This window comes from Emydura macquarii, unplaced genomic scaffold (genome assembly GCF_026122565.2).
Source record: "Emydura macquarii macquarii isolate MOO-44397 ecotype Brisbane River unplaced genomic scaffold, CSIRO-AGI_Emac_v2 contig_1146, whole genome shotgun sequence".
Lineage (NCBI taxonomy): Eukaryota > Metazoa > Chordata > Testudines > Chelidae > Emydura > Emydura macquarii.
In genome coordinates this window covers 7138661-7166574 of record NW_027131283.1, presented here as the reverse complement: position 1 = coordinate 7166574, position 27914 = coordinate 7138661, and the positions used below count along the sequence as shown (strand labels likewise).

The 27914-nt window shown below is 39.3% G+C and overlaps 1 protein-coding gene across 1 annotated transcript in view; it reads left to right on the top strand.

The window, feature by feature from the left end:
* AK9 (adenylate kinase 9) overlaps positions 1-27914 on the top strand; it is a 168975-nt gene that overhangs the window by 56127 nt on the left and 84934 nt on the right. Inside the window, exons 16-21 of the mRNA XM_067546583.1 lie at positions 177-248; positions 1927-2081; positions 8119-8275; positions 9678-9792; positions 10320-10396; positions 19564-19665. Of these exons, the coding sequence (XP_067402684.1) occupies positions 177-248; positions 1927-2081; positions 8119-8275; positions 9678-9792; positions 10320-10396; positions 19564-19665 (678 nt within the window). The remainder of the gene's footprint in view (positions 1-176; positions 249-1926; positions 2082-8118; positions 8276-9677; positions 9793-10319; positions 10397-19563; positions 19666-27914) is intronic.

The following is a 27914-nucleotide window of genomic DNA, read 5'->3' as shown; positions in this document are numbered from 1 at the left end:
ATTATTCTTGAAGTAGTAGTAGTATGATTGTAATATGCTGCTTACTGTGTAACATAGAAGTCTCTACAAAGGAAATGCAGAGTTACCTAAAAGCATTATATGTACTTCTTTGACAAAAAATATATTGTCCTTTAATCATAATGTTCTTTTAATGTTATGATATTCCATAATTGTAGTGGATACTAAAGACACCCCTGAGGATTCTTCCACATCCAGAACTGATGGAGAAGGAACCACAGAACTAAATGGTGCTAATATTTTTAATTATAATTATATCTGTGTTTGTTTTGCAATGTACAAACATGCCAGAAAACATATTCTCTGTACCAAAGAGATTATGATTTAATGCAGATACCTTGATAATGTTTAGAACTTTGTGGGACAAAAATTCAACACTGACAAACAATGAAAAATTTTGATACAATTAGATTTACAAAAAGTGAGTTTGGCATTGTTGTCAAATGGTACTGTTCATACAATACATAAAGTATTACTCCACAGTATATTTTTGTTACCATTTTATTAACAAGGCATATGGAAAAATTAATGATCTAGAAATCCTCCCAAAATATTTAATCATTTCAATATCTATATTGTACAAGAAATGAATAATTGAATACACCAGGGATTCTCAAACTTTTTTTGCTGGGTCTCCCTTTGAAAATATTTCAGGCTATGATGACCCCCTCCCAAAAAAGTGATGACCTCCCCCATACCATGCCACTTTTACCAGAATGCATGGAGTCTGACAGCTAATGACTACTCCCCCCATAATTACCTCATAAGCCCTTTAGGGGTCACAACCCCAAGTTTGAGAACCCCTAGAATACACAGTGCTAGTCAATGTGAGTAATTGACTCAGGCCTTCTATACGTTAGCACTTATGCTGGCAAAACTTTTGTTGCTCAGGAGTGTGAAAAAACCACTCCCCTGAGTGACATAAATTTTGCCAGCATAAGCGCTTGTGTGGACAGTGCTATGTCGGCGGGGGATGCTCTCCTGCCAACATAGCTACCACTGCTTATTTAGGTGGTTTTATTATGTCGGCAGGAGAGCTCTCTCCCACTGACATAACGCAGCTACACAAATGCTTTTACACAGGCACAGCTGTACCAATACAGCTGTGCCACTACAAGGTTTAAGTGTAGATTAGCTCTTACACATCTTTGGGAATGAAGATCTAATAGCTTATAGCAGGGGCAGTCAATAGGTGGACTGCGGGCCAAATCCAGACCACTAGGCGCTTCTGAATGGATCCTGAAATCTTTTTATCTACTTATTATCATTATTGGGTTTTTTTATTATTTTCTGTGGAGTCTGTACCTTGACTATACCTTGACCAAGAAATTTGGACCTTGACAAAAATAATTGACTAACCCCGGCTTATAGGCTGACAAGGTGCCACCTTGTGCTGTAATTTTTGTTATTTCTAACATACCATAGTGGGTCAGAGCAGGTTAACATTTTGACTAGAGACCACAAGAGAAGCTCTGAGGGTGCGACAGAAAATGGTATTAATAATTAAGTTGGTATCAGTCTTCTCCCTGAGTCAGTATTGAATTAATGCCCCTTCTGGTGTTAGGAGTCATTGTACTGTGTAAGAGATTATCTTTTGAATGAGGCATAAAATCAAGGTCTTCAGTTGTCATTATTAAATAATTAAATAAATTTAGAGGGAATGTTATTCAATTCATGTTGTATAGCTTCTTCAAAATTGTTGTATAGTGTTGCTGTGTTTTTAAATGATTGCTGAATTCCACCTAAGGAAGTGGTCATTTAAGCGGCTCCTGTTTATAAAATATACACATTAATTTGTAAAATCTGTAAAATGCTTTTAAGTCTTCTAGATGAAAAACACTGTGTAAATGTAAGATATTAGCTATCTTTATTATTAATTTATATTTACATTCCTTGCAAACACAATAGAAGATACATCAATAAACATATCAGAGTCAGAAGTAACTGCTGATCACCCAGAAGTTCGAGCTTTGATAGAAGAAGCAGTAAAAATTGCAGCACAATCTCCAATAATGCTATCAGCTGAAACATATGCTGAAGTATTAGAGGAAGCCATTATAGAGGTAAAAATACCAGTACCAAAACATTCAAATACTATTTTTAAGAGTTGCTTATAATATATTATGTATTTTTTTGGCAACATTTACTTTTCAAATGGCCATTTGAAATGTAAGTCTAGTATACTTCAAATTATATAGTCTCAGTGTGACCCCTAACATACTGTGGCATAGCTTATTTTAAGATGTAATATTTGTAGCCTTTTAATTAGGAATGTCAATTTTTTATTAATTTTATATTCATTTTTATTTTAATTTTGCTGAAAACTTCTCATGCTATTGAGCGAGGTCTTAGAGCAGCAGTATTGAAAGGCTTGGATCTCTCCTACTTGGCCCTTAAGCAATGTACAGTACAATACACCATTGTATACAGAAGCTGTATGATGGTTATAGCGCTAACAGTGAATTAAGAGGTGCTATTCCTGACTGCACTGCTAAGGCTGTAACACAGAAATCTAGGACAGGTTCTTAGATCTGTTATTAAAAATCCTTGTTCTTCAGTTCTTAGGCAAAACTCCCAACAACTGCTTGAGCAAGAACTTTAGGATCAAGCTGTGAGCATTCACCATTCTTTTCTTCTAAACAGATGACTTCTAGGCCAAACTCTAAAAAGACTAAGATCACTGTTAGATCAATGAGAATTAATACGGTCTATGGCCCCAATGCAGAAAAGCATCCTGCTTCAGTTATGCCTTTAAGCACGTGCTTAATTTTAAACACCTACTTAAGTCCCATTGAAGTCAATGGGCTTTTAAGTATGTGCATAAGTGCTTTCTTGAATAGGGATGAACTTACATACATGCTTAAGTGTTTTCCTGAATTGCGGCTTGAGTTAAGAATCCTCAAGAATAGCAAAAATACATAATCAAGGTTTTAAGGGGACAACTGAATCATATAGTGTGACCATAAAATTTAACACAATTACCCCTTTATTGAGTTCATTAAGTTTTGTTTGATTGGCAGTGTCTTCAAGGAAGGCATCCAGTCTTGATTTCAAGACATGAAAAGAAGGGGAATCCACCACTTTGTCTAGTAATGTGTTCCAATGTCTAATCATCATCACTGTTAAAATATTTGCTCCTTACTTTTAATTTGAATTTGTCTGGCTTCAGCTTCCAGCCATTGGATCTTGTTTAGGCCTTTCTCCTCTAGTTTGAAGAGCGCTTTAGTAGCTGGTATTTTCTCCCTGTGAAGATACTTATACATCATAACCAAGCCACCTCTTGATGTTCTTTTTAAGTCTGTCACTATAAAGTGTTTTTTCCAACCTCAAATCATTTTTGTGGCTCTTTTCTGAACACTCTTCAATTGTTCAACATTCTTTTTAAGATGTGAACACCAGAATGGGATGCAGTATTCTAGTATAGGTCTCACCAATAAAATCCCCTTCTTATTCCTACTCACTGCTCCCCTGTTTATACCTCTAAAATCACATTACTCTTCTTTGCCACTGTCTTGCACTGGGAGCTCTGTGAGATGCTTGTCTACTAGGACCCCTAGATCCTTTTCAGAGTCACTGCTTTCCAGGTTTCATTCCTGCCAAGGGGGTTGAAATCTCTGGGAACAGAAGATTGGTGAGGAAACTATTTTGAATAAAGACTAAGTTGCTGAAATTAGGTCTTAGCTATTCAAATGTGTATTTTTCACTTTTATTTGCTTGTAACCATCTCCACCTTTATTTTCTTTACTTGGCATCACTTAACCTATGTCCTTTTGTTAATTAACTTGTTTTACTTTTAATCTAAACCAATCCAGTGCTGTATTTGAACAGAAGTAATTAACTCTAGTTAATGTGGCAAGCTGCTAGGTATGGTCTCTCTAAAGGAGCAAAGGAACTTTATTCTTTCTTAGAGTGGTCCAGGAGAGGGCTGGACACTTCATGGCAGATAGTTTTGGAGAAATTCAGGCCTGGGTGTGTTTCTGGTGTCACCTCTGCATAAGGTAACTGGGTGATAGAGACTAAAGTTTGGCTGTTGTGTTATAGGCAGGCTGCTAGGGTCTGAATGTTGAACCAGAGCTGCAAAGCACACGGACACTCAGAGGACTGCATACTTGTCTGCTGACTGTTGGTGTCTGGGCTGTGAGCCACAGCAACAAAGCATTTTAAGGCATGCAGGGTTACAGGGCAGGTGGTAACATAATCACTCACTAGTCTGGATTCTACATTCTTTGTATCTAGATGTATGACCTTGATATTTGGATGTATTTAATGCATTTTGTTTGCATGGAATAGCTTAAACAAGCAATCCAGATCACTCTGTATGACTGCCCTGTTCTCAACATTCTTACCATTCTGCTAATCTTTGTATCATCTAAAATTTTATCATCTGTGATATTATGTTTACTTCCAGATCATCGACAAAAATATTGAATAATGTAAAATGAGGTATAGAACTTCACTATAAAGTTCAACCTTATCAACCTCAATGCGATCAGTCATCTTTAACTATCAAAAGCTTTATCTTTCTCTATCCCTCTCTTCACTTCAATGGGGAAACATTTAAATGAAATAAAAACAATTAAAGTGTCTCTCCTATTATTAAGGGAACTGTTACTAGCTTCCTAGATTTGGCCCTAAAACTTTGTTTCCTCCATCTCTGAATTTGAATTACGTACACTACACAAAGAAATTAGTTACACTCAGACAGTGGAGATCGTTGTCCTATCAGAGTCTTCCTTTAATGTTGGTACCAAAAATGATGAATTTTACCTAAACCAGTCTATTTCCTTGATTACTTTTTTCCTACTTTTTCATACATCCCATAAGGAGTCCGTCCAATGTAGGCTAGATGTTAAAGAGGGATCCTGCCTTTTATTTGGACAGGAAATAAGGTAGTTAAGAGAATTCCATATCTTCTTACTTTTTGTTTCTAAGCAGAATTTTATAAATGGATAATTTGAATGTAAATGGTTTTTATTAATATGGAAACTGATGTTCCCTTTCCAAATGCTCAATCCACTTAAGCTACCACAGCTTTTAAAGCATCACTTTGCCATTCAGTTGATCTTGGAAATCTGCAAAGCTGTACTACAAAGTTTAGTTCACATGTTCTGTGAGCAGTTTTAGACTCTGAAGATAGATCAGATGCCAGCCTCAGAAAAGTAGTTATGCAGTTTCTTCTTAATTTGAAATATTTTTCAGCTCACCTTCAAGTAATCGTGCTTAATAAATTTCAGAAGTAAAGACCCATGGAGGCAATTGATGAAGTTGAAAACAATATTATTGGTGACTTAGCTCTATCTTATCCACAGTTGCTCTCTCGATCTCATTTATTCTTTGGAATTTTGCTTCTGATCAAGCAGTTAGCGACTGTGGGAATAGGTCTTCTTTTTCAGATGTTGTGTAGGTAGTACCCCTACTGTATCTACAACCTGGTTTGTGTCCATGACAGGCTCCCATATGGGTTCTGTGTAAGCATATTCAGTTAATTTATGTTTAACTTCCTCATTTTTGTGTAATTCCCCATATTCAGAAAGGAGAACTACATAAAAATGAGGAAGTTAGTTAAAAAGAAATTAAAAGATACAGTGCCAAAAGTGAAATCCCTGCAAGCTGCATGTAAACTTTTAAAAGACACCATAGTAGAGGCTCAAGTTAAATGTATACCCTAAATTAAAAAACACAGTAAGAGGACCAAAAAATGCCACTATGGCTAAACAAAGTAAAAGAAGTAGTTGGAGCCAAAAAGGCATCCTTTAAAAAGTGGAAGATAAATCCTATTGAGTAAAATAGAAAGGAGCATAAACTCTGGCAAATGAAGAGTAAAATATAATTGGGAAAGCCAAAAAAGAATTTATAGAACACCTAGCCAAAGACTCAAAAAGCAACAGCAAAAACATTTTAAAGCATATTAGAAGCAAGAAGTCTGCTAAACAACTAGTGGGGCCACTGGATGATCGAGATGCTAAAGGAGCACTCAAGGAAGATAAGGCTATTGCAGAGAAACTAAATTAACTTTTTGCATCAGTCTTCACAGCTGAGGATGTGAGGGAGATTCCCAAACCTGAGCCATTCTTTTTAGGTGACAAATCTGAGGAAATGTCCCAGATTGAGATGTCATTAGAGGAGATTTTGGAACAAATTGATAAATTAAACAGTAATAAAGTCACCAGGACCAGATGGTATCCACCCAAGAGTTCTGAAGCAACTCAAATGTCAAATTGCAGAACTACTGACTGTGGTATGTAACCTATCATTTAAATCAGTTTCTGTACCAGATGACTGAAGAACAGCTAATGTGACAAAAAAATTTTTAAAAGGCTCCAGGGGTGATCCTGGCAATTAGAGGCCAGAAAGCCTAACTTCAGTACCAGGCAAATTGGTTGAAACTATAGCAAAGAACAGAATTATCAGACACATAGATGAATACGATTTGCTGGGGAAAGAGTCAATGTGGTTTCTGTAAAGGGAAATCATGCCTTACCAATCTATTAGAATTCTCTGAGGGGGTCAACAGGCATGTGGATATAATGTACTTAGATTTTCAGAAAGCCTTTGACCAGGTCCCTCGCCAATGGCTCTTAAGCAAAGTAAGCGATCAGGGGATAAGAGGGAAGATCCTCTTCTAGATCAGTAACTGATTAAAAGATAGGAAACAAAGGGTAGGAATAAATGGTCAATTTTCAGAATGGAGAGAGATAAAGGGTGGTGTCCCCCAGGGGTCTGTACTGGGACCAGTACTGTTCAACATACTCACAAATGATCTGGAAAAAGGGGTAAAAAGTGAGGTGGCAACATTTGCAAATGATACAAAATTACTTAAGATAGTTAAATCCAAAACAAACTGCAAAGAGTTACAAAGGGATCTCACAAAAGTGGGCAACTGGGCAATAAAATGGCAGATGAAATTCAATGTTGATAAATGCAAAGTAATGCACATTGGAAAACATAATCCCAATTATACATATAAAATGATGGGGTCTAAACTAGCCGTTACCACTCAAGAAAAAGATCTTGGAGTCACTGTGGACAGTTCTCTGAAAATGTCCACTCAATGTGCAGTGGCAGTCAAAAAAGCTAACAGAACATTGGGAATCATTAGGAAAAGGATAGATAATGAGACAGAAAATATTGTATTACCCCTTTATAAATCTCTGGTATGCTCACAATTTGAATACTGCAGGCAGATCTGGTTGCCACATCTCAAAAAAGATATATTGGAATCAGAAAAGGTACAGAAAAGGGCAATTAAAATTATTAGGGTTATAAAAAAGTTTCCATATGAGGAGAGATTCATAAGACTTGAACTTTTCAGCTTGGAAAAGAGACGACAGAGGGGATATGACAGAGGTCTATAAAATCATGATTGGTGTGCAGAAAGTAAATAAGGAAGTGTTATTTACTCCTCATAACACAAAAAATAGGGGTCAAAATTAATAGGCAGCGGGTTTAAAACCAGCAAAAAGAAGTATTTCTTCACACAATGCACAGTCATCCTGTGAAACTCCTTGTCAGAGGATATTGTGAAGGCCAAGACTATAACAGGGTTAAAAAAAGAACTAGATAAGTTCATGGAGGATAAGTCCATCAATGGTTATTAGCCATTAGCCAGAATAGGCAAGGATTGCTCTTTGTCAGAGGCTGGAAATGTTGGATGGGATGGATCACTTAATGATTACCTGTTCTATTCTTTCCTTCTGAATCACCTGGCATTGGCCACTGTTGGAAGACAGGATACATATTTCATCACCAGAGGCTTATACAAGAGTCTTTAATTATTTTAGATTTGCTAGCCAGTTTGTAACTTTTATTCCTGAGACCTGAATCTAAGTTCTCTGCAGTTAACCTTTTTGGAAAACTACAGTGTATTTTTATACATTCACTTCCATTTGTTTTGAAATAGTCTTATTTAGCTCAGGCACATAAATTACAAATCTCTTCCATAACTAATAAAAAGACCTTTTATTGTAAAGAAAAATGACATGGAAACAGATTAATAAAACTCAGAAAGAATTTGTACTGTACTGTTTTTCTAAACAAGTCATTGATATTATTATATTTATGTCATTTTGTCTTACAACTAAATCCAACATTTTGTAACAGCTTGCTAAGAAGAACAAAGACAGGTTTCCTGGAGCTCCAGAAAAAGGAGGATGGGTAGTGGATAACTATCCTACAACATCAGAGCATTGGTTAGCCTTGTCAGAAAAAGGCCTTTTACCTGACACTGTTGTCTGTCTGAAGAATATAGAAAAAAATGGTTAGTAAATGTTTTACTTTTAAGACATAAAAATTAAAATCTTTTCCTAATGTTGATATCTTTGCTTAAGGTACTGTTTTAAGAAATGTCAGTTAAAGTTTGCTTGTGTAGGGCTCTGCCTCTTTATCAAAAGGCATCTGTTTCTCTCCCTGTCTTTGTTACAATTTTGCTTGTAATGTAGGCCCTGACTCCACACAAAACATGCAACCATAATTCCAGCCACAAACTTAAATACTGAAAAACATAACAGCACACCTCTTCATTACATCACCTAAATAACATGATTAGAAACATTACAAATGGTAGCTTCTGAAAATGCTAACTATTATTACAAATTATTTCCATTTAAAAAAAGTTGCTGTTTAACAATTATCCAAAGAAACCACACACTTAAACACAACAATCAGATGAAAATCTATACCATACACAAACTAACCATCTTCTTCAGTGCAGCACCAATTCAGTATTCCCAACAATTAAATAACATATATTTCTAACCACTCCAATACAGAGAGAGTTTAAAAAAATGCATGATTTGTGTGGAGGTGACAGAAGGAACCTTGCGTGTTTGGGTATGAGCATGGTAATGTGAAGAAATCAATGTCAAGGAATGGCTAATAAGTATTTTCTGGTCTTTTAATAGCTGTATTAGTGGATTATTCCCTTAACTATTTTTAAATGTTTTGTTGGGTATATTTTTACTAATTCTGTGTCTGCTTTCCACTTGTATCTTCTAATAAAAATAATAACCCACTTCTGCATTTCCAGAGATTTAGAGTCATTGTTTGTATGTGAGGCCATACCCTCAATTGGTCTAAATCAGCATAGCTCTATTGAATTAAATGGAGATATACCTGCCAAGAGTATATTACTATATCTGTTTGCCAAACCAAATGAATGATGTGTGACTGCTCATGTGAATAAAGTTACTTATGTGAATAACAGCTTTGCAGAACTGAGGACATAAGTCTTTATTTCTGCATATCCTGCACCAGTAATATGGATTCATGGACTTTTTTTTTTTTTTCATTGTTATTTAGAAAATTTTGCCATTCTTAAACTATGGGCACACATACAAACTAGACAAACAATTATTTCAGTTTAAAATATGATATACACAAATGTAAAATTTCAATCCTTATCCGCCAATATAGTTTCACATATCCCACACTCAAGTTATTAGGCTGTTGAAACTGAAAACAAAGCTTTAAAATTTTCAAAAATGATATATCTATCATTGTAATTGGCACACACTTCTTTACTAAAATTTAAAAACATGTGTCTCTAACCTGTCAACCATTTATTAAAGGGCTTTTATATCTTAAAAGCATGCTCCTTCTAAAGAGATGGTAGTTTTATATTGCTATCAAAAGTATATTACTCTTATATAATTGTATTGCAGGAATATATTTACTACACAGACTGTACCTAGAAAATAAAGATGAAATTAATTCTAAAATTTTGGAAAGACTTACAGATGAGGCATTAAAAAAGCAAAAAGAGGAGGAAGAAACAAGGTAAAATGTAACACATGAGGAGTGCATAAAAAATAAAAACAAAAATTTATATTTGATATAAGCTAATATATTGTACAATAACATGTTCTGCTTTTATGGGCACAAAAATTTCCAAATCTATTTTACACTAAGGAGATCTGAATCTATATCCATTAACATAGTACACTAAAAAAAAGTTAAGAATAGTTCTGGTGGGTCCAAAGTCCTGCAATACATTGTTACCTTACTGTTAAGCTCTGATGAATACTAAACTCATATAACAACATTTGGTGTGGGAAGTTCCTCTAGCTAATATGTTTTCATTGGTCTCTGTCATTTGTTTATTTGTCAAAATGATAACATCCAGAAAAGGACAAATTATCACTGATTTTTATTTAGTAATGAATCACTTTGAAGAAGCAGGTTTGCCAAACTGAATCTTAATATTTAACAGTATTTTTCCACATCCTCACTTGGATCTAATTAGTTTGAAACATGTTTCAACCATATTTTATACAAATAAAGATCCAGAATCTTCTAAATTTCAGAAGAGAACTGCAAGAGGTGCTTAAATTAAAAGAAGAAAATCAGCAACCTGTAGAGCCTGCTGAAGAAAAATATGAAAGCAAGTATCATTTGATATTAATTTAATGTAATAACACCTCTTTGGAACAGTTTCATTTTTTAAATTATTTTACAAATTTGGGACTAAACTTTAGCCATTTTTAGCCACTCTCCATCTGGGGAAGGAAGTACGTCACATTACTGTCTACTGAATCCCTTGATCAACTCGGGCATCAGTATTTTTGTGGAGGTTTGAGAGAATTACCCCTATTTTTCTCCTCCTGGTCCTCAAAAGCCCTGCATTGTGATGGCCTCCTTCCAAACAGGAACAGCTAGAGACAGCTCAGAGCTCATCAGCACATCTGTGTTCACTGGTCAGAGGGAACATGCCTTCCCCCATAGCTCTGTGGCAGAGCTTTCACACCAGTTCATGATATGTTTTAGTCGATGTAGTACTATATTCTTCCTTCCCTGAATTTTACAGTTAATTGAAAACATAAATATATACTATAGTGTATATTAAACAGAAAAAATGTAGATTAATAAAATCAGAAAATTCAAAGTTCTTCTTCAAATATTTATTCACATGGATCCCACTGTAGGTATTTTTGCCTCATGCATGTGAGCCTGGAATCTTTTAGCCCGCCATGTATTTTGGGCTGTCTTCCCATGTCTCTTTATGGCCTCTGTGATGGGGGGTGCACCTCACACAAGGCGGAGCAGGTTAAATTTGGGTAATTAACCAGATAGGCTGAACCTGGGGGAAAGTCAGCATGTGAAAGTCTGATTGATGATGGCGCCCAGCTGAGAAGGAATAGGCAGGGCTGGTGTAAAGCCAGAAAGTTGGCAGCAGAAGGGAGCTGCAGAGGAAGTAGTCTGCAGTCACTTCCTGGGAAAATGGAGGTTTGTTGGGGCTATAGAGTTTGGTAGTCTACAGTTATTCACTAGGAGGAGGGAATTTGGGCTGGTAAATTCAGAGAGAAGAGAGTCCGAAGATGCAGGAAGGAGTCCAGAAAAGTAGGAGCAAGGTCTGGAAGAAAGCAGGCTACTGTTGCTAGACATAGGGTCCCTGGACTAGAATCTAGAGATGAGGATGGGCCTAGGTTCTCCTACCAGCAACTTGGGAAGTGGCATGGACTGGGCAGCGGAGCAGAAGACTGCCTGGGACAGTTGTCCAATAGGAGTTTGCTATCCTGGAAGGGAAGGACTACAGTGACTTGGCCAGAGGGCCAAGCCATGAAGAGAAAGTACTCTGAGTCATAGAGAGAAGGAGGTGGCACGGTGCATGAATGAGTGGCAGAAGAGGGCATCATCGTAGCTGGAAGGAGCTAATACCCAGAGCAGGCAGAAGGAACTGCTCTAGTAGTGAGTGTAATCCTTTACACCACTACAGCAAGGGTATAAAGGGTAGAGCACCCTAGCCTCCATTCAGTTCTTTTTACTGCCCATAACAGCATGATGAAGCTACACAGTGTCCATCTGCTTCCCTGTTGTATCTTAGGTATGGTTAGGATAGGGTTTGGTATTTTTGTTTGTTTGGTAGTTTGTTAGTTCTCGTTGTTATAAGTTTTATTTGGTGACCGGTGGGGGAAAAATAAACAATTTTTTTCTCTGATTCTCCTCTTGGTACCGAGCTGCACATCATAGGCTGAGTTTTCATATCTGGGCTTTAAGATCTGCCGTATTTGTAAATCTGCTATGCCCATGTGCGATGGACATGCTAGGTGTCTTTGTTTAGGGAGATCACATACTGTGAGAAAACATTCAATTTGCACATCTTTCTCTAAGGGTGCTCTCAATGCCCACTTCAAAATATTTTTAATGGAAAAAAATCAGAGAAGAGTGTTTCCAACTGAAATTCCTCCATTGAAACAGTCTGCTGTCTTGAAGCTAGTATGTACCAGTGCTCTGGCTATCAGAAATGTTACTCCGGAAGATGGTAGATCTTCTGGCTCTAAGAGACTCTTATCAAAGTCATGCTGAGTCTTCTCTTTTATCATCCTCAGGTCAGTCAGTGGCTCCTGCTGCTCAAGGCAGGTAAAAGAAAGATCTTCTGACATTGTTTGATGCCAATCACTATTCCACTAGTTAAGAAGAAATCTAAGTCTCATCATTCTGATGTTTTCAAGCTGGGTCCTTCTAAGGCAGATCAGCATCAAATCTCTTTAGGAATTATGTAGACTTGCTATTCTGCTTTGGTACCAAATTGGCAATTCTTAGCAACCAACACTGCTGCTTTGGTTACCAGTTTGTCAGTACTGTGCTTTAATGTAAAGGCCCCTTCGTCAGAGATGTCTACGTCAAGTTGAGTTGAGTACCAATAGCATTGGTACCCCCTCTTACTGAAATGCAGACTTTTTAAAATTTCTGTGGACATAGTCATTACCCAAGAAACAGTGTCTCTTTTCCTGGACATTTCTCTGATTTCTATGGGCTCTAAGTGGGCTCAATACCAGAAACAAGGGTTCTGATTATGAAAATCTTCCTCTTCCTTAATCATCTTCTATGATACTTGCTTCGGTGTCTCAAAGACTGGATTCTGGACCGCCTCGTTCTGTGGTAAAACTTCAGAAATCTGTACCACTAATGGAGAAGTTCTGATCATCTGCATCTTCATCATCTCACAGCAATAGAAGCCCTTCTAGATTTCCTCTTCATTCCCTCAGTCTGGTTCCTGAAAGGGATCTATGAAGGAGCCCCTCTTGTTGTAGATCTCATGTTTTGGAGAGGTCTCAAATATCTTGGTTTCTACTTTTATGGAATCATATGTCAGGGACTGGGGCTTGGACAATCAAGTCCAGTGGTTAGAGACATAGCTGTTTGGGCTGGAGGAAGTTGAGCCAGAGTCAGTAGCTGGGGACCAGAGCCAAGGCCCAAGGCCAAGTTGATAGCCAGGGAGCAGGAACCTGGAATGAGGCAGGATCTGTCTCAGCAGGTTAGAGATCTGCTTTGTTGCACAAATGACTTTCTGGCTTCCCTCCAGGCTTAAATAGTAGGTTTGGGCCAATCAGAGGATACAGGAGGAGCTGCCAGTCATTTCTACTGTGGGCAGCACTTCCTGCAGTGACTGATCTCTCCAAATGTAAGGTGCATTAACTATAGCTCTGCCAAGGCTGCCTGGTGGTGACATAGAAGCACTCCGCCCCCAGTGCCCCATAGACCTGGGTTCAAGTCCCACAGATCTTACATGCTATGTCTTTCTCATATGGGATGCAGGTCTAGCCTTGCTGGTCAGGATGGAATCCTATGCATTTTCAGCTCCTTAGTCTTCCAGATTCAGGTCTAATAGATCACATCCTCCTAAGAAACCATCTAGGAGGTTGCAACTTTCTTTTCAAGGGATCATCTAGGAGGTCAAGTGGGAATCTCATTCTGAGAGTTTTGTAGAAGAGTTTAAGGATCAACTCCTCCCCTTGGTTTTATTCTCCTCATGCCCAGATGAAGTATTAATTCCATCTACTTCTACAGTAGATTATTTTAAGGTCTTTCAGGAATGATTTGGCAGATCAGATGAGCAGGAAGAGCTCCATTACTCATGAGTGAGAGTTAAAAGACACTGTTCTACACTAAGTATTCCTAAAATGGAGAGTTCCTTCAACAGACCTGCTTGCTACCAATGTGAACACGAAGTGTCGAGTGTTCTGCTCCCAAAGAGGAGTAGGTCTGGGATTTATGGCAGAAGCATTTCTGATTCAATGGGAATCATAATAGGAATTCAGTGACTCTACCCCCTCCGCCTTTCCACTGATTCCCAGAGTTCTCATGAGTTTACATCAAGACAAAGCCCAAGTGATGATAGCTCCAGCCAAAGCATAACAGTTCTGATATTCCCACCTGATGCAGCTGTCAATCAGATCACCTAAATCTCTTCCAGATATGATTTCATAGAGCCAAGGTCTAGTGCTGCATTTGGACCCACAGTCTCTACAGCTGACAACTTGGAGACTAGCTAGCTGAATTCTGTGGACAGAAGCTGTTCAGAGGCTGTTTGTGACAGGGTAGTCTGCCCCTTCTTGGGCTGGCCAGCCAGTTCTGCTCTGAAGCAAAGACCCTGCAAGAGCAGATGTTTGGGCCTGGTAGCATGGTTTAATAGAGGGCAGTTGACTGCTTGATAAGCACCTGATTCCTATGAAGGCTGAAAAAGTTTAGTTGAGGGGGAGAGTTATAGGAAGCAGGATGGCTCCTGTGACGGGCCTTGGAGCAGGGGAACTCCCAAACAGATGGCCTGTCAGAGGACTAGGGAACAGCTGTCGGGGCAGGGAAGCTCTGCCAAGGAAGCTCCTGGTTCAGGGGAAAGTTAGCAGTTGGATTATGTTGAACTATTTTAATCTGGCATTTTTTGAAGATTGTTATTGCAACCACTAAAGCTGAAGTCTTGAGAAAACTGCGTTAACCAGACTCTGTACAAGGTATTTCTATCTTTCTGGGCTAGGTAGACAGGCCAGCAGCATACACTGTATGAAAGGTTTAGGTCTAGAGCAGAAAGGCCTTTCCTAGGAGGACATACCAAGCTAAATCGAATCATTTTTCATTATTGTCCATTTAGAGTCAAATTCAAACCTTGGAGTCTTATTCCAGGTATCTTGGGATCCTTATTCTCTTTGAAATATTTGAGATTGTCAGTTAGTTCTCTTAGGGTCCATCTGGCTGCTATATCAGCAAATCATCTGCCTATTTGAAGGTCATTTCACATCCTACAGTATCTAGATTTTTAAAGGGTCTAAGTCACGCATTTCTACTGCTAAGGACCCAGTCTTTACCTGGGACTTGAATCTGGTGCTTTTATCTTTGATGGATCCTCCATTTGAACACATATCATGTTCTTTGTAATACTTCTGCACAGTGTAAAAATAATGTTCTTGATAGCCATTCCCTCAGCTTGTACAGTGAGCAAAATATTCAGGCTTTGATAGCAAGCCCTCCATATACTGTGTTTCATAAAGACAGAGTTTCATTCAAGCCACATCTGAAATTTTTATAAGTGGTTTTGGAATTCCATATAAACCAATTTATACACTTACAAGTATTCTTTCTTAAACCTCACGACTCTCTCCTGCAGAGGCTAAGCTCCGTACACTAGACTTTCCAGAGCTACATCATTTACCTTTCCAGAGCAAAGACATTTTGTAAATCATCTAGACTTGTGTTTTTTGATAAGTCCAAAGGGCAGACCACATCATCTCAAAGACTCTCTAAATGGGTTACAGACTGCATTAAGTTTTCCTAGTCATTAAACAATCTACCTCTTCCATCTTGAGTCTTGGCGTGTTCTACTGGACCTCAGTTGACATCTATAGTTGTCTCAGGGGAATCCCTATTTCGAGAGTTGTAAAGTGGCTATTTAGAGTTCAGTTGATACATTTACTAATCACTACTTCATTGTGGCAGTTTCTAGATCAGATACTCAATTTGGAAGGATTGTCCTACAGTCATTCAGTAGATAGGACTCCTATCACCCACGATCTAGAGAGATAACTACTAGATACTCACCTATAGTGGGATCCATGTGGACATATGCTCAAAGAAAAAAGCAAGGTCACTTAACCTACAATAAGTAGAGTTCTTCAAGATGCTTTTGTCCATACTGATCTCATGACTCACTCTCCTCCCCCCCGATACAGAGTCCTTACATGGATTTTTCATATTGGTGAAGGAACTGAATATCTATTGGCACTGTTCATGTGCCCTTGCTATAAGGGGCATGAGGGCATACAGCGCACATGCACAGCTCCAACAGATACTACTGGGTAAAATATTCTGGGCTCATGCATGCACACACCTACATTGGGATCCATGCAGATAAAAGCATCTTTAAAGGACTCCAGTTACTGCTCAATCTCCAGTATTAAAAGTTGCAGAAGGCATCTTCTTACCTTACTGCATATTATAGTATTACTGGCACAGAAGATAAGTGCTTCTATGAGTGGCTCTTCAATGCTTCCTTGGCACATTAACTGGACTGTCAGTGCATAGAGAGAGTGCCTTTTAGGTTTACGGTGAAAAGTTCCAGAGGGTTAGCCGTGTTAGTCTGTATACAGAAAAAAAATCAAACGAGAGTCCTGTAGCACTTTAAAGACTAACATTTAATTTTTGCAGGCATAAGCTTTCGTGGGCTGTAACCCACTTGGTCAGATGTAAGGAATAGAAACCACATAGGAGGTATATATATATATATACATATCCAAGGGTAAGGAACAACAATGGGGAAGGTAGATAAAACCGGACTGTCACTATGCAAAAGAATAAATGGACACAAATCAAGACATAAAAAATAGTAACATCCATAAACCAGTCAGAGAACACTTCGATCTCCCAGGACACTCTGTCACTGACTTGAAAGTTGCCATACTTCTACAAAAAAAAACTTCAAAAACAGACTTCAAAGAGAAACTGCTGAGCTAGAAATCATCTGCAAACTTGACACAATCAAACTGGGTCTGAATCAGGACTTGGAATGGTTCTCATTACAAGAAGTAATTGTCACAGTTCACACCTTCTCACCTCCTAATCAATGGTTATGAATAGGCCTCAGCTACTCTGACTGAATGGACTTTGCTTTTATCTACCTTCTCCACTGTTGTTACTTACCTATGTGATTTCTATTCCTTACATCTGATGAAATGGTTACAGCCCACAAAAGCTTATGCCTGCAGAAATTAAATTTGTTAGTCTTTAAAGTGCTACAAGACTCTCATTGTTTTTAGGTTTATGAAACAGCCCATTGGTACCTTGCAGCAGATCACTGCATTGGAGCACTGGTGCTCTCTTAGTACATAGAATGTTTGTTATACATCTTCTGACCTCCTAAAGTCAGTCGAGAGCTTTGCACATGGCCTGTCTTTGTGTCCCAATTCTTCTAGCACAAGGGTTCCATACTATTTGATCAAATTCAGCATGATATAGGTGTCTTTTTTCTGTACAAACAAATGAGTCTTACTCTTATTCTGTAAAAAACACAGAATTTTAGTGCTGCATAATCAGAAGTTCTCTCTGATATTCTAGGCTGCGTGGTCCTCAGAATACTTAAAGATCATGTGATTTTAACATACCTGAGACCAACACACAGTGTGGGCACCTCCTGCAGCCTTTTTAGCACTGTGTAAGGGGATGCCTGTCATAGCTCAGCAGGCTTGTTATTAAAACAAAATTTTTCTCATAGATTGACTTATTTTCCAGGTGATCTCTTTTCAGATAGTTGGGTAACTAAACAAATTTATTTTTAAATCTTCAGATTCTCAATGAGTTCCTTTAACATCTTTGAAGAAATTTGATTTAGAAATGGTCACAAATGTTTTAAAATTCTGTACTACAGATTTATGAGTGTGCATACATCTAATGCGCCATCCTTCAAAATAATTATTAAAATGCAAAAGTTGTAACTGCATGCTTTCATTCAATTTTTTTAGCCAATATACATATGAGAATTCTTATTTAACTGCACAGGATGAGGAGCTACTTTGAAAGAGATTAATCTGGTATTTGTACATCTTGGTACATTTTAAAACTATTAATACAAGATTGAACAGAATGGCATGTTTATCTTCCAAACTTTGTAAGAGGCCTTCTCATTTATCAGGGGCCTCACTTAGACCTCAAGCCTGCAAATATTTACACATGCTTAACTTCACTACCACAGCTGTGATATCTAAATACCTGCTTGTCAAGAAATTCTTGGTTTATTAGGAGCAAGTTGATAGTGAATCCAAATGTACAAAGCCTTAAAATTGCAGCTAACCCATAGCCAGTTTATAAACTGACAACCAGTTTACAATCTCATGATTTCATCATCATTTCTTTTCCCAGCAACCTCACCTACCTTTTCTAATAGCCTTTTTCTGTGTTTTTTGTTTTGCTGGTGACACTCATACGCAAAGAAGATATTCCCATAAAGGAATTATCCAAATTTGATGAATCAGGAAGGCTTCTTACTAGGATATAGAAGTCAGGAGAAGCTGTCAGAATTGGCATTCAGATTTGGTGCTGTATTTGGTTCTGGAAGTGCATGCTTCTGGACACTATATTGTGATAGAATCACATAAATACATTGTTGTTTCTCTCCTCTGCCTCTTTTTATTAGGCACACCTTATAGATAAGTATGGTTTGTGTTTTTATATGTATTGTTTTATGTATTTGATACTGTGTTTTGATTGTGACTTTTTTGTTTAAGTGAATATATTGTATCACATACATAATCAGTTATCCATTCATAAGTACATAATGAAAAAGTTTATACTAGGGATCTGCAAATCAAAAAAGATGCATAGACTGTGTTTGATGCCAATGCTGCTCTGAGCTTATATCAATAGTGTTGGTCTGTAACCAATCAGGAAATTGGTCTGTAAGAGGCTTGCATATGAGATTCTTGGAGCTTTCTTGTTCTACATGAGTCAGAAATACCATAAGACTAACCTTTTTCTCGTGGTCTGTTTCAGGTCCCACTGAAATAGGGATGTGCATAGGTACATGAAAATAGAATAAAGAAATTAACTCTACATTTTCAGACTTCAAAACAGATTAATTGTTATTTTAGATTGAGTTTTAAGTGAAGATTTGGGTGGTCCTTTATGTATCAAATTTACTTATCCCTTGTGTTTTCTTTTAGATGAAATAAAAATAAATATTGTAAACAGGTAGAGTAGGCCAGTTGACCCAGTTACAAAAGTAAAGCATTTTTCTCATCAAGTGTGTTCTTCTAAAAAGTTTTATTCAGACCGAATATATATGGGTTATAAAACAAACAAGCTTTTATGTAAACGTACATAAAAATCAAATACACTCCCCTTTCTCCCACAACCTCCACCCTGCTCCCAACCAGTTAGTTCCTAAGGCTACATCTATACTACAAACTAGGGGAGTGATTTTCTTTCTTGCACACACTTACTTGCACTAGCTGTCAAACTAGTAAATGTGCATACATGAACAAGGAAATGACACCCTTAGCTCATAGTATAGATGTAGCCTGAGTGTGATGGCCTGCGTCTTGCTGCTTACTAAGTAACTGGTTTTTATAGTATTTTCATTGCTCCTTCTGAGTACCTAATTGACTCAGTCCTCCTCTGTTACTTGACCCTACACAGATGTTTAAGCAGGGAATTAACTCCCTGCTTGTTGGTGATCAGCTAGAATCTTTGTACCAGGTCACAAAAAGTTTGCACTTATATAGTGCCTTCCCTCAGAGTATCTTCAAGGGATCTCAAAATTATTAATGGTTATATTTATGCTCATAGAATATGAGGAAATGGAAGAGCAGTTTCCACTTGAAACTGAACAAACTGCTCAGATGCAACCCATTGATTCCGTTGATTCCAAACAGGAACCTAACCTGAAAGGTAAGATAAGTATTACATAGTCTTTTTCCTATTATATAGCATAAAGCATATGCATTCTTTTACCACTTTTCATTATGTGTTCCTCCTGTAAAGTACACTATTTTAAATATTTTGATTAGCCTGCCAGAAAAATGTATGCTATTTTGTCATGAATTTTTATTCCTTCCTCGTTTTGTTTCTTTTAAAAAATGCAAGATTACAATGGAATAGCCAGGGCCAAGTAGTGGCTACACACTTTTTAAATGTAATTAAAGGGATACTGGTAATCTTGGAAAAGTTTAAAATTCCCTTCCTGAATTTTTTTTTTTTTAAATAAAGGGATTAAAAAACCCAACCTATTTGTAACAGACTTGAGACAAAAATGAGAAGAGGACTAGGAAGCCTGAAGAAATTAAAAAAATATCAAGCTATGATCAAAATTTTGTCCTAAATTATCTAGAAGTTATCTTTTTGCACGTCCAAATGCTGTAGATAACTGTTTTAATTAATTTTACCACTCAGATTATTAGTGTTTGAACAGGTCTTATATTGCTCTGCAAATGACCCATAAAGTTGACAGAAGTGAAAAGAATTGAAGAACCATCATTTTTATACAAGTAGCATTCCTATGGGTGCTCCATTGTAGGTGTTTCTGTATCCATGCACCTCTGGTCAAAGACTTTTTGATAGCAGTGTCCATTCAGTCCTCACATGTACTCTCCCTGTCTCATGTCTTGCCAGAGCTGCATGGGCGAACAGTTCTCAATTCCTTTGCAACCGCCCTTGGACTGAGATGGAGAAATCAGCAGAGTCAGATTCTGATTAATGTTTTTTCCTTGTTTTGAATTTTGTAATAGCTAGTAGTTTCCATTATCACTTACTCCCATTTCATTTCTTCTTTTCATTTTATTCCCTAAAAAATTTCTTTCCCTTATAGTTATTTCCCTGTTGCTGGTGACCTGTTTTTTCTCTCCCCCTTATGGGGACCGACCTCCAACAAAGAATATGCCTGGCTCCCTCAGGTTCAAATGCTGCCTCTCCTGCAGAAAAGCAATACCAATCAGCGACATACTCTCGCAGTATCCAGCGTCTAGGAGAGGCTCCTGTTCTTTAAGTGCACTTTTTGCCAGAAGTTGAAGGTCAGAATGAGGAAGAGCTGCAAATTAAAACAAACTCCTCATGATGGAGAGATCTCTCAGACTGGCCTCTCACCCTGGTCCCAGGATTCTCCTGGAGCAGTGACCTTGTTGAGACCATCAACCTTCATGGTACCCCAAACTGTAGCAGAGCTGACAAAAATCTTTGGATTCTTCACATAAGGCTTCTAAAAAAAGAGGCTACAGATCTCCAAGCTGAACACTTGACTGGTAAAAAGAGATCCCCAGCAAGGTCAGTAACCTTGGCACTGGCAGCACTGCACCCATAAGGCTATAGGTTTCTTGGGTCCTGGTACCACCACCAAACCTAAAGACCCACGAGACACAGCCTTAGAGACAAACTCAGAGACAGAGACTATAGCACCTCTGCTAAGGTGGCACTGACAGAGACAAGCAAGACTGCAGTACTGTGCACCTTCATGGAGCCCTCCTCTGGCCACTTATCACATCACAAGAGGCTTCAGCCACCACTGACTTCCTCGGTACCAATGAGCCAACAAAGACAAACCTGAGTGGTACCACTCACCACCATGGTGCCATAGGAGTTTTGATTTGATTGATTTCTGAGACACTAGAATCTCCACTGCTCAGTACTGACTACATTTTGGTCTCCAGAATCACCCAGGGTACCAAGACACTTCTCTACCAGCCTCCCTATTAGCTCCACCTTTATGTGATGAAGAAAAAGTGAGGATGTTGACAACCTCTCCTTAGCCTCAGGGCACAGCTCACCTGAACAGCATCCAGGATCTTCTCAGATTTGTCTACGTTAGGAACCTCAACCATGTACCTGTATGGATACCCTTGAGTACCACCACCCATGCCCTTTGCTCCACCCCAGCATCCATACTGGGAGCCATGGGCAGCCTACAGACATCACCCTTTAGGACCTCAAGGATCTCCTACAGGGAGAGAGCAAAACAGTTTCCCCTCAGCCTCTCTTTCCAGAGCCGTAGGCCCCTCAAGAGGAAACTTTTGAGGAGCAGGAGGCTAGCCTGCAAAAGGATATTACTCCACCATCCAAAATCTTTGTCCTCTTTGCAGCAAGGATAGATGCCTCACTTCACCTGCTGAAGAACTCAAGAGCCATGCTGTGCTCCCTGGAGATCTAGAACACCAGCACAGAAAAGAAAATATAGCAAACAAATGTCTCAAAGATCTCAACTGGCCCAATTTTCCCACACCTCAAAAAGTACTACAAACCCCAATGTAAGAGACAATGGGTGCAGAAACAAAAACCATCAGCCTCCGACCCTTCATTGGTACAGGCCTCAATATCAAAGCATCAGTTTGGATACCTTCTTTGAGGCCCTGAGCAACCACTCCCACTGACAATTGCTGCAGTATACAGACCATCCACATCCCTTCAGATGCAGACATGCTCTTTTCTGTTAAAGCTGGAAAATATAATGTTGGACAAATGAGTATTAGAGATCATTTCCAAGGGTTAGTTATCCATTTTACCTCCCTCCTACCCACCCTTCTTCCCTCCCCTCCATCCTTCTTCAGGGACCTTCCTCATGAGAAATTACATCAGGAAATAGATCACCTACTAAGCCTCGGTGCTATAGAACCAGTTCCCGTTCAACCCAGGGGACAGGACTTCTATTCCAAATATCTCCTGATACCAAAATATAGAGGATGAGACCCATTCAAGATCTGAGAGCACTAAACAAATACATAAAGGCACACAAATTCAAGATGGTTACACTAACAGCAATAATTCCATCTCTAGCTCAAGGAGTTGGTTCTTGGCCCTTGACCTTCAAGATGCCTATTTTTACATAGCAATTCAACCATCCCACAAGAGCTTCTTCAGCTTCACCTTCAGTCAGGACCATCATCAATACAGAGTACTTCCATTTAGCCTATCATCCTCACCCAGAGTATTTTCTGGAGTCCTATCTGTGGTAGCAGCCCATCTTCACAAGTTAGGAATCATGATTTACCCATATCTAGATGACTGCATACTCAAGGCATGATCCTTCGACAATACCCTAAGGGCCACACACAATATTAGAGGTATTCATGCAGTTGGGACTACAACTAAACACCCAAAAATCAACTTTGAATCCAGTGTGACATCCGGAATTCATAGGAGCCTCTCTCGATGAAGTAAAAGCCAAGGCCTTCCTTCAACTACACAGGTTCCACACCCTGTCTCAATCAACATCATTCAGACCAGACCTCAGTCAGAAATTGCTTTCAACTTCTCAGGCACATAGCAGCATGTACATTTGCGATAAGTCACAAGATTCCACATACAGTGCCTTCAGGTATGGCTCAGAACAGTGTACACACCAGAGAGATTAAACAAGCCACTATCAATGCTCTCAACAGTCAAAGACTCCCTCAAATAGTGGAGAGACCTACAGAATGTCTATTCAGGGATCCCATTTACATAGCCACCTCCATACTGACAACAGATGCATCTTTAGTGGGCTGGGGAGCTCATCTGGACAATCACAAGATTTCGGGGAAATGGTCCCCCACAGAATCAACACTCCATATCAACCTGCTGGAGTTCAGGGCAGTCAGGAATGCTTGTGCACATTTCCTACTGTTGATCAAGGGCAAACAAAAATCATGACAGACAACACAGCATGCATGTTCTACATACACCGCCAGGGAGGGGCCAGATCACCATCCCTGTGCACAAGCACAGTAAAATTATGGAATTGGTGCATCCAGCACAACATTGTCGTATCAGCTGCTTACCTATCGGGTGTACAGAATACAAAAGTGGACAGCCTCAAAGCATTCTCACAGAACATGAATAGGAAATGGACTCCAGAGTGCTCCACGACATGTTTTGCTGTTGGGGAGTCCCAGCAATAGACTTGTTTGCCATGTCCTGAAACAAAAACAAAAAAATACTCCCAGTACTGTTTCAGAGCCGAGCTGAGGAAGCAGTCAATGGGAGATGCATTCCTCTTTCGAGGGGAAACAAATCTTCTTTACGCCTTCCCTCTATTTCCTCTTATATAGAAGGTCTTACTCAAAATAAAGAGAAAAAAGTTAAAGTTATTCTCATAGTTCCCACATGGAACTTGCAGATTCCAAATCTGGTGTGACTCAAAACAGCCTCCTCCTCCCGCCCACTAATATTAGACTACATGTTAAATCTCAAATACAGGATTATCTCTGTTTAGTAAAAGTGCACCTTTCATCAGAAGAAAGATGGATATTCAGTATATGTTCATTCAGCAATGAAGAGATTCCTCAAGAGTATGAGTAACCTCTTCCCACAAATCAGAGATCCCACACAAACATGGATCTTAATCTGGTCCTCAAGGGTCTAACAAAACCGCCTTTAAAACCCATGGTTACAAGCTCATTTATACATCTGTCTAAAAACAGAATTCCTAGTGGCCAATCACCTCAGCTTGGAGGATCAGGGAAATAGTTACTCCAATGGAACACCCTCCCTTCACAATTTTCTTTAAGGATAAGGTCACACTGAGACCACACTCTTGAAAGTAGCCTCATCCTTCCATATGAACCAGCTCATTCACCTTCCCACCTTCTTCCAAAAGCCCCACTGTGACAGAGAAGCAATATTTCATACACTTGATGTGAGGAGAGCTATGGCATTCTATTTGGATAGAACAAAATCTCCCAAGCTATTCCTTTAAATTGCAGACAGATCCACAATATCAGATCAGAGACTCTTGAAATGGATATTGAACTACATTAACTATTGCTATTGTACCCACAATCAGCAACCTCCACCTGGAGTCAAAACTCATTCCACGAGATCTGTTTCTACTTCTGTAGCATTCATCAAAAGTGTTCATATTACAGAAATATGTAGAGCAGCAACTTGGGCATCTGCTCATACCTTTGTGGAGCATAATGCAATTACCCATGACTCAGCATCTGATGCCATGTTTGGCTCTACAGTATTAGCATTAGTAATAGACTCAATTCCAAAGCCCTAACCCTCCCTCAGGGGCACTGCTGTGGAGTCACCTACAGTGGAGCACCCATAGGGACCTACTTGAAGAAGAAGAAATAGTTACTCACCTTGAGCAATAACGTTGGTTCTTTGAGATATCTCCCCCTATGGGAGCTCCATGACCCGCCCTCCTCCCCTCTACTTTGGAGTTCTCAATAAGGGGCTCTGCAGTAAAGAAGGAACTGAGGGCAGTTCACCCACACAGTGCGAGATAGCCTTGAGGCAAGATACAAGACAGGGAGAGCACATGTGCGGGCCGAATGGACACTGCTTCCTAAAATTTCTGATCAGAGGTGCAGGGACACAGACACCTACAGTGGAGCCCCCATAGAGAAACATCTCAAAAAACCACTGTTACTGCACAAGTTGGGTGACTCTCTTTCACGATATGAAGAAAAGTTAAAAAGACCAGGAGGAATCTGTTCAGAGATATTTATCTGTTTGACCTCTATTTAAACATGCTGTTCAGTATAGCTGGAATTAGCAGCATAACCCTCCCCTGCTCCTGGGTGATCCAGGAGAAAAAAGTGTTTACCTCTTGTCTGGGCACCTGATGTTATTGAAGAGAATGGAGAACCTGGGGAGGTTCCAGTGGTGTTGGACATATGGGTAATCTTCTGTTTACTGATCTGCCGCAGATCTCTACTCACAGGAAGAGAGAGGGTTGGTGGTGCCTCTGCCTGGATACTATAGATCTCTGTTAGCGTATCTTGGTAGATTCCAGGAACAACTGTGACCTAAACCATGTAATAGGCCTAGCAGATAAGGGCCAGTGATACTTATTACTTTATGGAAAGCATTAAACTCATGAGTAGGAACCAGGAACAGCTTTACTTAGAAGTAATATAGCAAAATACAATGACAATGCAATAGAATAAAATAGAATACCTGCTGTAATAACTGTGATAAGTCATTAAGTGGCATTACAACAGTTCAGCTAATGGTGAATTTATAAATATTAAAGTAAACTTTACTACTCACTACAGCAGAGGCTTGTTTAAGTTTAAGGTTTTTATAACATAAGAACATTCACCATTAACATTATACGAATTCAACCCTGCCTAGAATACACTCTTCTCCCCTCCCCCAATAGTTTTAAAATCCCAGACATTTTCTTGAGATGGCACACTTGATGAATTGAACTCCAAGGGCAGCACAAGGTATCTTTTAATTAGCAGAAGCAGTCCAGATAACAGGCATGAGACTCAATTTGCTCTATTCAAAAGTAATTGACAGAGTAGCTGGTAATAATCCCAGTTATAAAACAGCCACTAACTTTAAGCAGCCAATTGCTTTTCTTACAAGCTCCCTAGTCTACACCTTAACTAGCTTGCAATGAGATCCTGTTCCTAGTACAAGGACTTTCACACCAGACCACCTAGGAGACTAACTGGATCTCCCTAAACAAGGAGAGTAGTATCTGGGGTACTCACACTTTCCACAGTTGCCTGTGGGTGCAGCTCAGGATGCACCAGTACAACCAACATTTTCTGGCTGCAGCTTTCAGTCCCGTCTACTGAGAACGAGTAAATGTGCTGGAGCCTGGAGCTCAGTGTTGCACACCTGCAGGTGCAGTGTAGCCTTATTATCAGTCACATGGTCCCAGCAGGGATGACTGAACAGTGGCCAAATTCTTAGATCTAAGCTCAGGCAACTGCTATTAGTTCTTTTCTTGCCAGACACTTAAACCTGGTAGGGTAGCACAGCTGGCTCCAGGACTAGCATCCCCATCTCTTTAAACTCCTGACTCTCTTTGGGGCACTTGACCTTTTTTGTCTGCTTCCTCTCTCCTTCTGCTTCCCTTGGCTAGCACTCCACTCAGTAGGATCGTCTGACTTTCCATTTCTGTCCAGATACAGGATCGCAACGTCCAAGTCCAAAGTGTCCTAGAGGATGCCAAAGACTGCATCCTGGGATTTATAGTCCTTACAGTGTCTACCCCCTATGATTCAATTGGAATTAATTTTAGTCCTTTGGAGACAATGCACAATACCTTGAGATCTAATCAAACATCCTGGCAAGGTTTGAAGGCCCTCATAATGGACCTACACCAGTATTACTGTTACTTGGTTTTCTTTTTTGAAAGAAAGCTATATGTATTTGAATAAAAATGGATGGAGAAATACAAATGATACTGTTGCTATCTTGTTCTAAAATAATATTATGGGTCAGGCTAGTAGCAGTACAGTGGTGAACTAAGATCAGGAATAACTAGTTTGTTCCCTGGGGCAACAAATAGTCAGAGAAATGTGGAGGCAATACACCAACCTTTGACCAGAGTGTGGGAGAAGAGGGTCCTACATTGCTCAATCACCCACCTCTTGCCAACAGTGTTGTAATGGTTTTCACAGGGAGTCCTAGCTACTTCTTTCTGGCAAAAGGGAAGGTCAGCAATATTTTGGGTCTATAAGGATCAGTGAAAATAAAAACAAAAAATGGGAGATTCCACAACACCTCCCCCTCAGAAAACATTAAGGCAACTCATCTGCAATTAAGACAAACTGCTTTGGTTTTTTAATATATATATTTTGCCCATATTCTGTCTAGTGTAGTTTTTAAAAATACATAAGACACCAAAAGAGAAATGAATTAAGATTTGAAATATTGTAATAGGGTTCCATCCACCGCTCTTGCACCTCCTGCTGGTTAGTCTGGGGAATCAGCTCTGCAGATCCCAGCACCGCCACGTGGTTGCGTCTCACCCACCGCCTTAAGACCCACATCTCTCCAAAGCCCGCAGCATCCGCTTCATGATGCAGCCCTCCGACCATGCCACAATCCATGCTTTCCCTGTTTTCTGGGGATTCTGCAGTCCTAGTCTAGCTACTTCCTTCAGTGGCAGCTGCAGTCCACTGTCCAGCCCTTACACCTGGGGGCTCTCAGCTGCTCCTTCTTTGAAGCTAGTCACTGCTCTGTCCATGGTGCTGACCTTCCCCAGTCTGCAGGGACACAAGCTTTCCCTTCCAAACTCCTGGGAGTGACTGCCCTTTTCTGCTCTCTGCTGGCTACCTATATAAGGCCTCCTTGGCCCTGATTGGCTGCTCCTATTGTAGCCCGCCCCCCCAGGGCTTTATCAACCTTTTCCAGGCTAGTGTGGGGCAGCTACCCCATCACAAATATTTTAACACTTAATGTCAAGAAACAGTTTCTTTAAT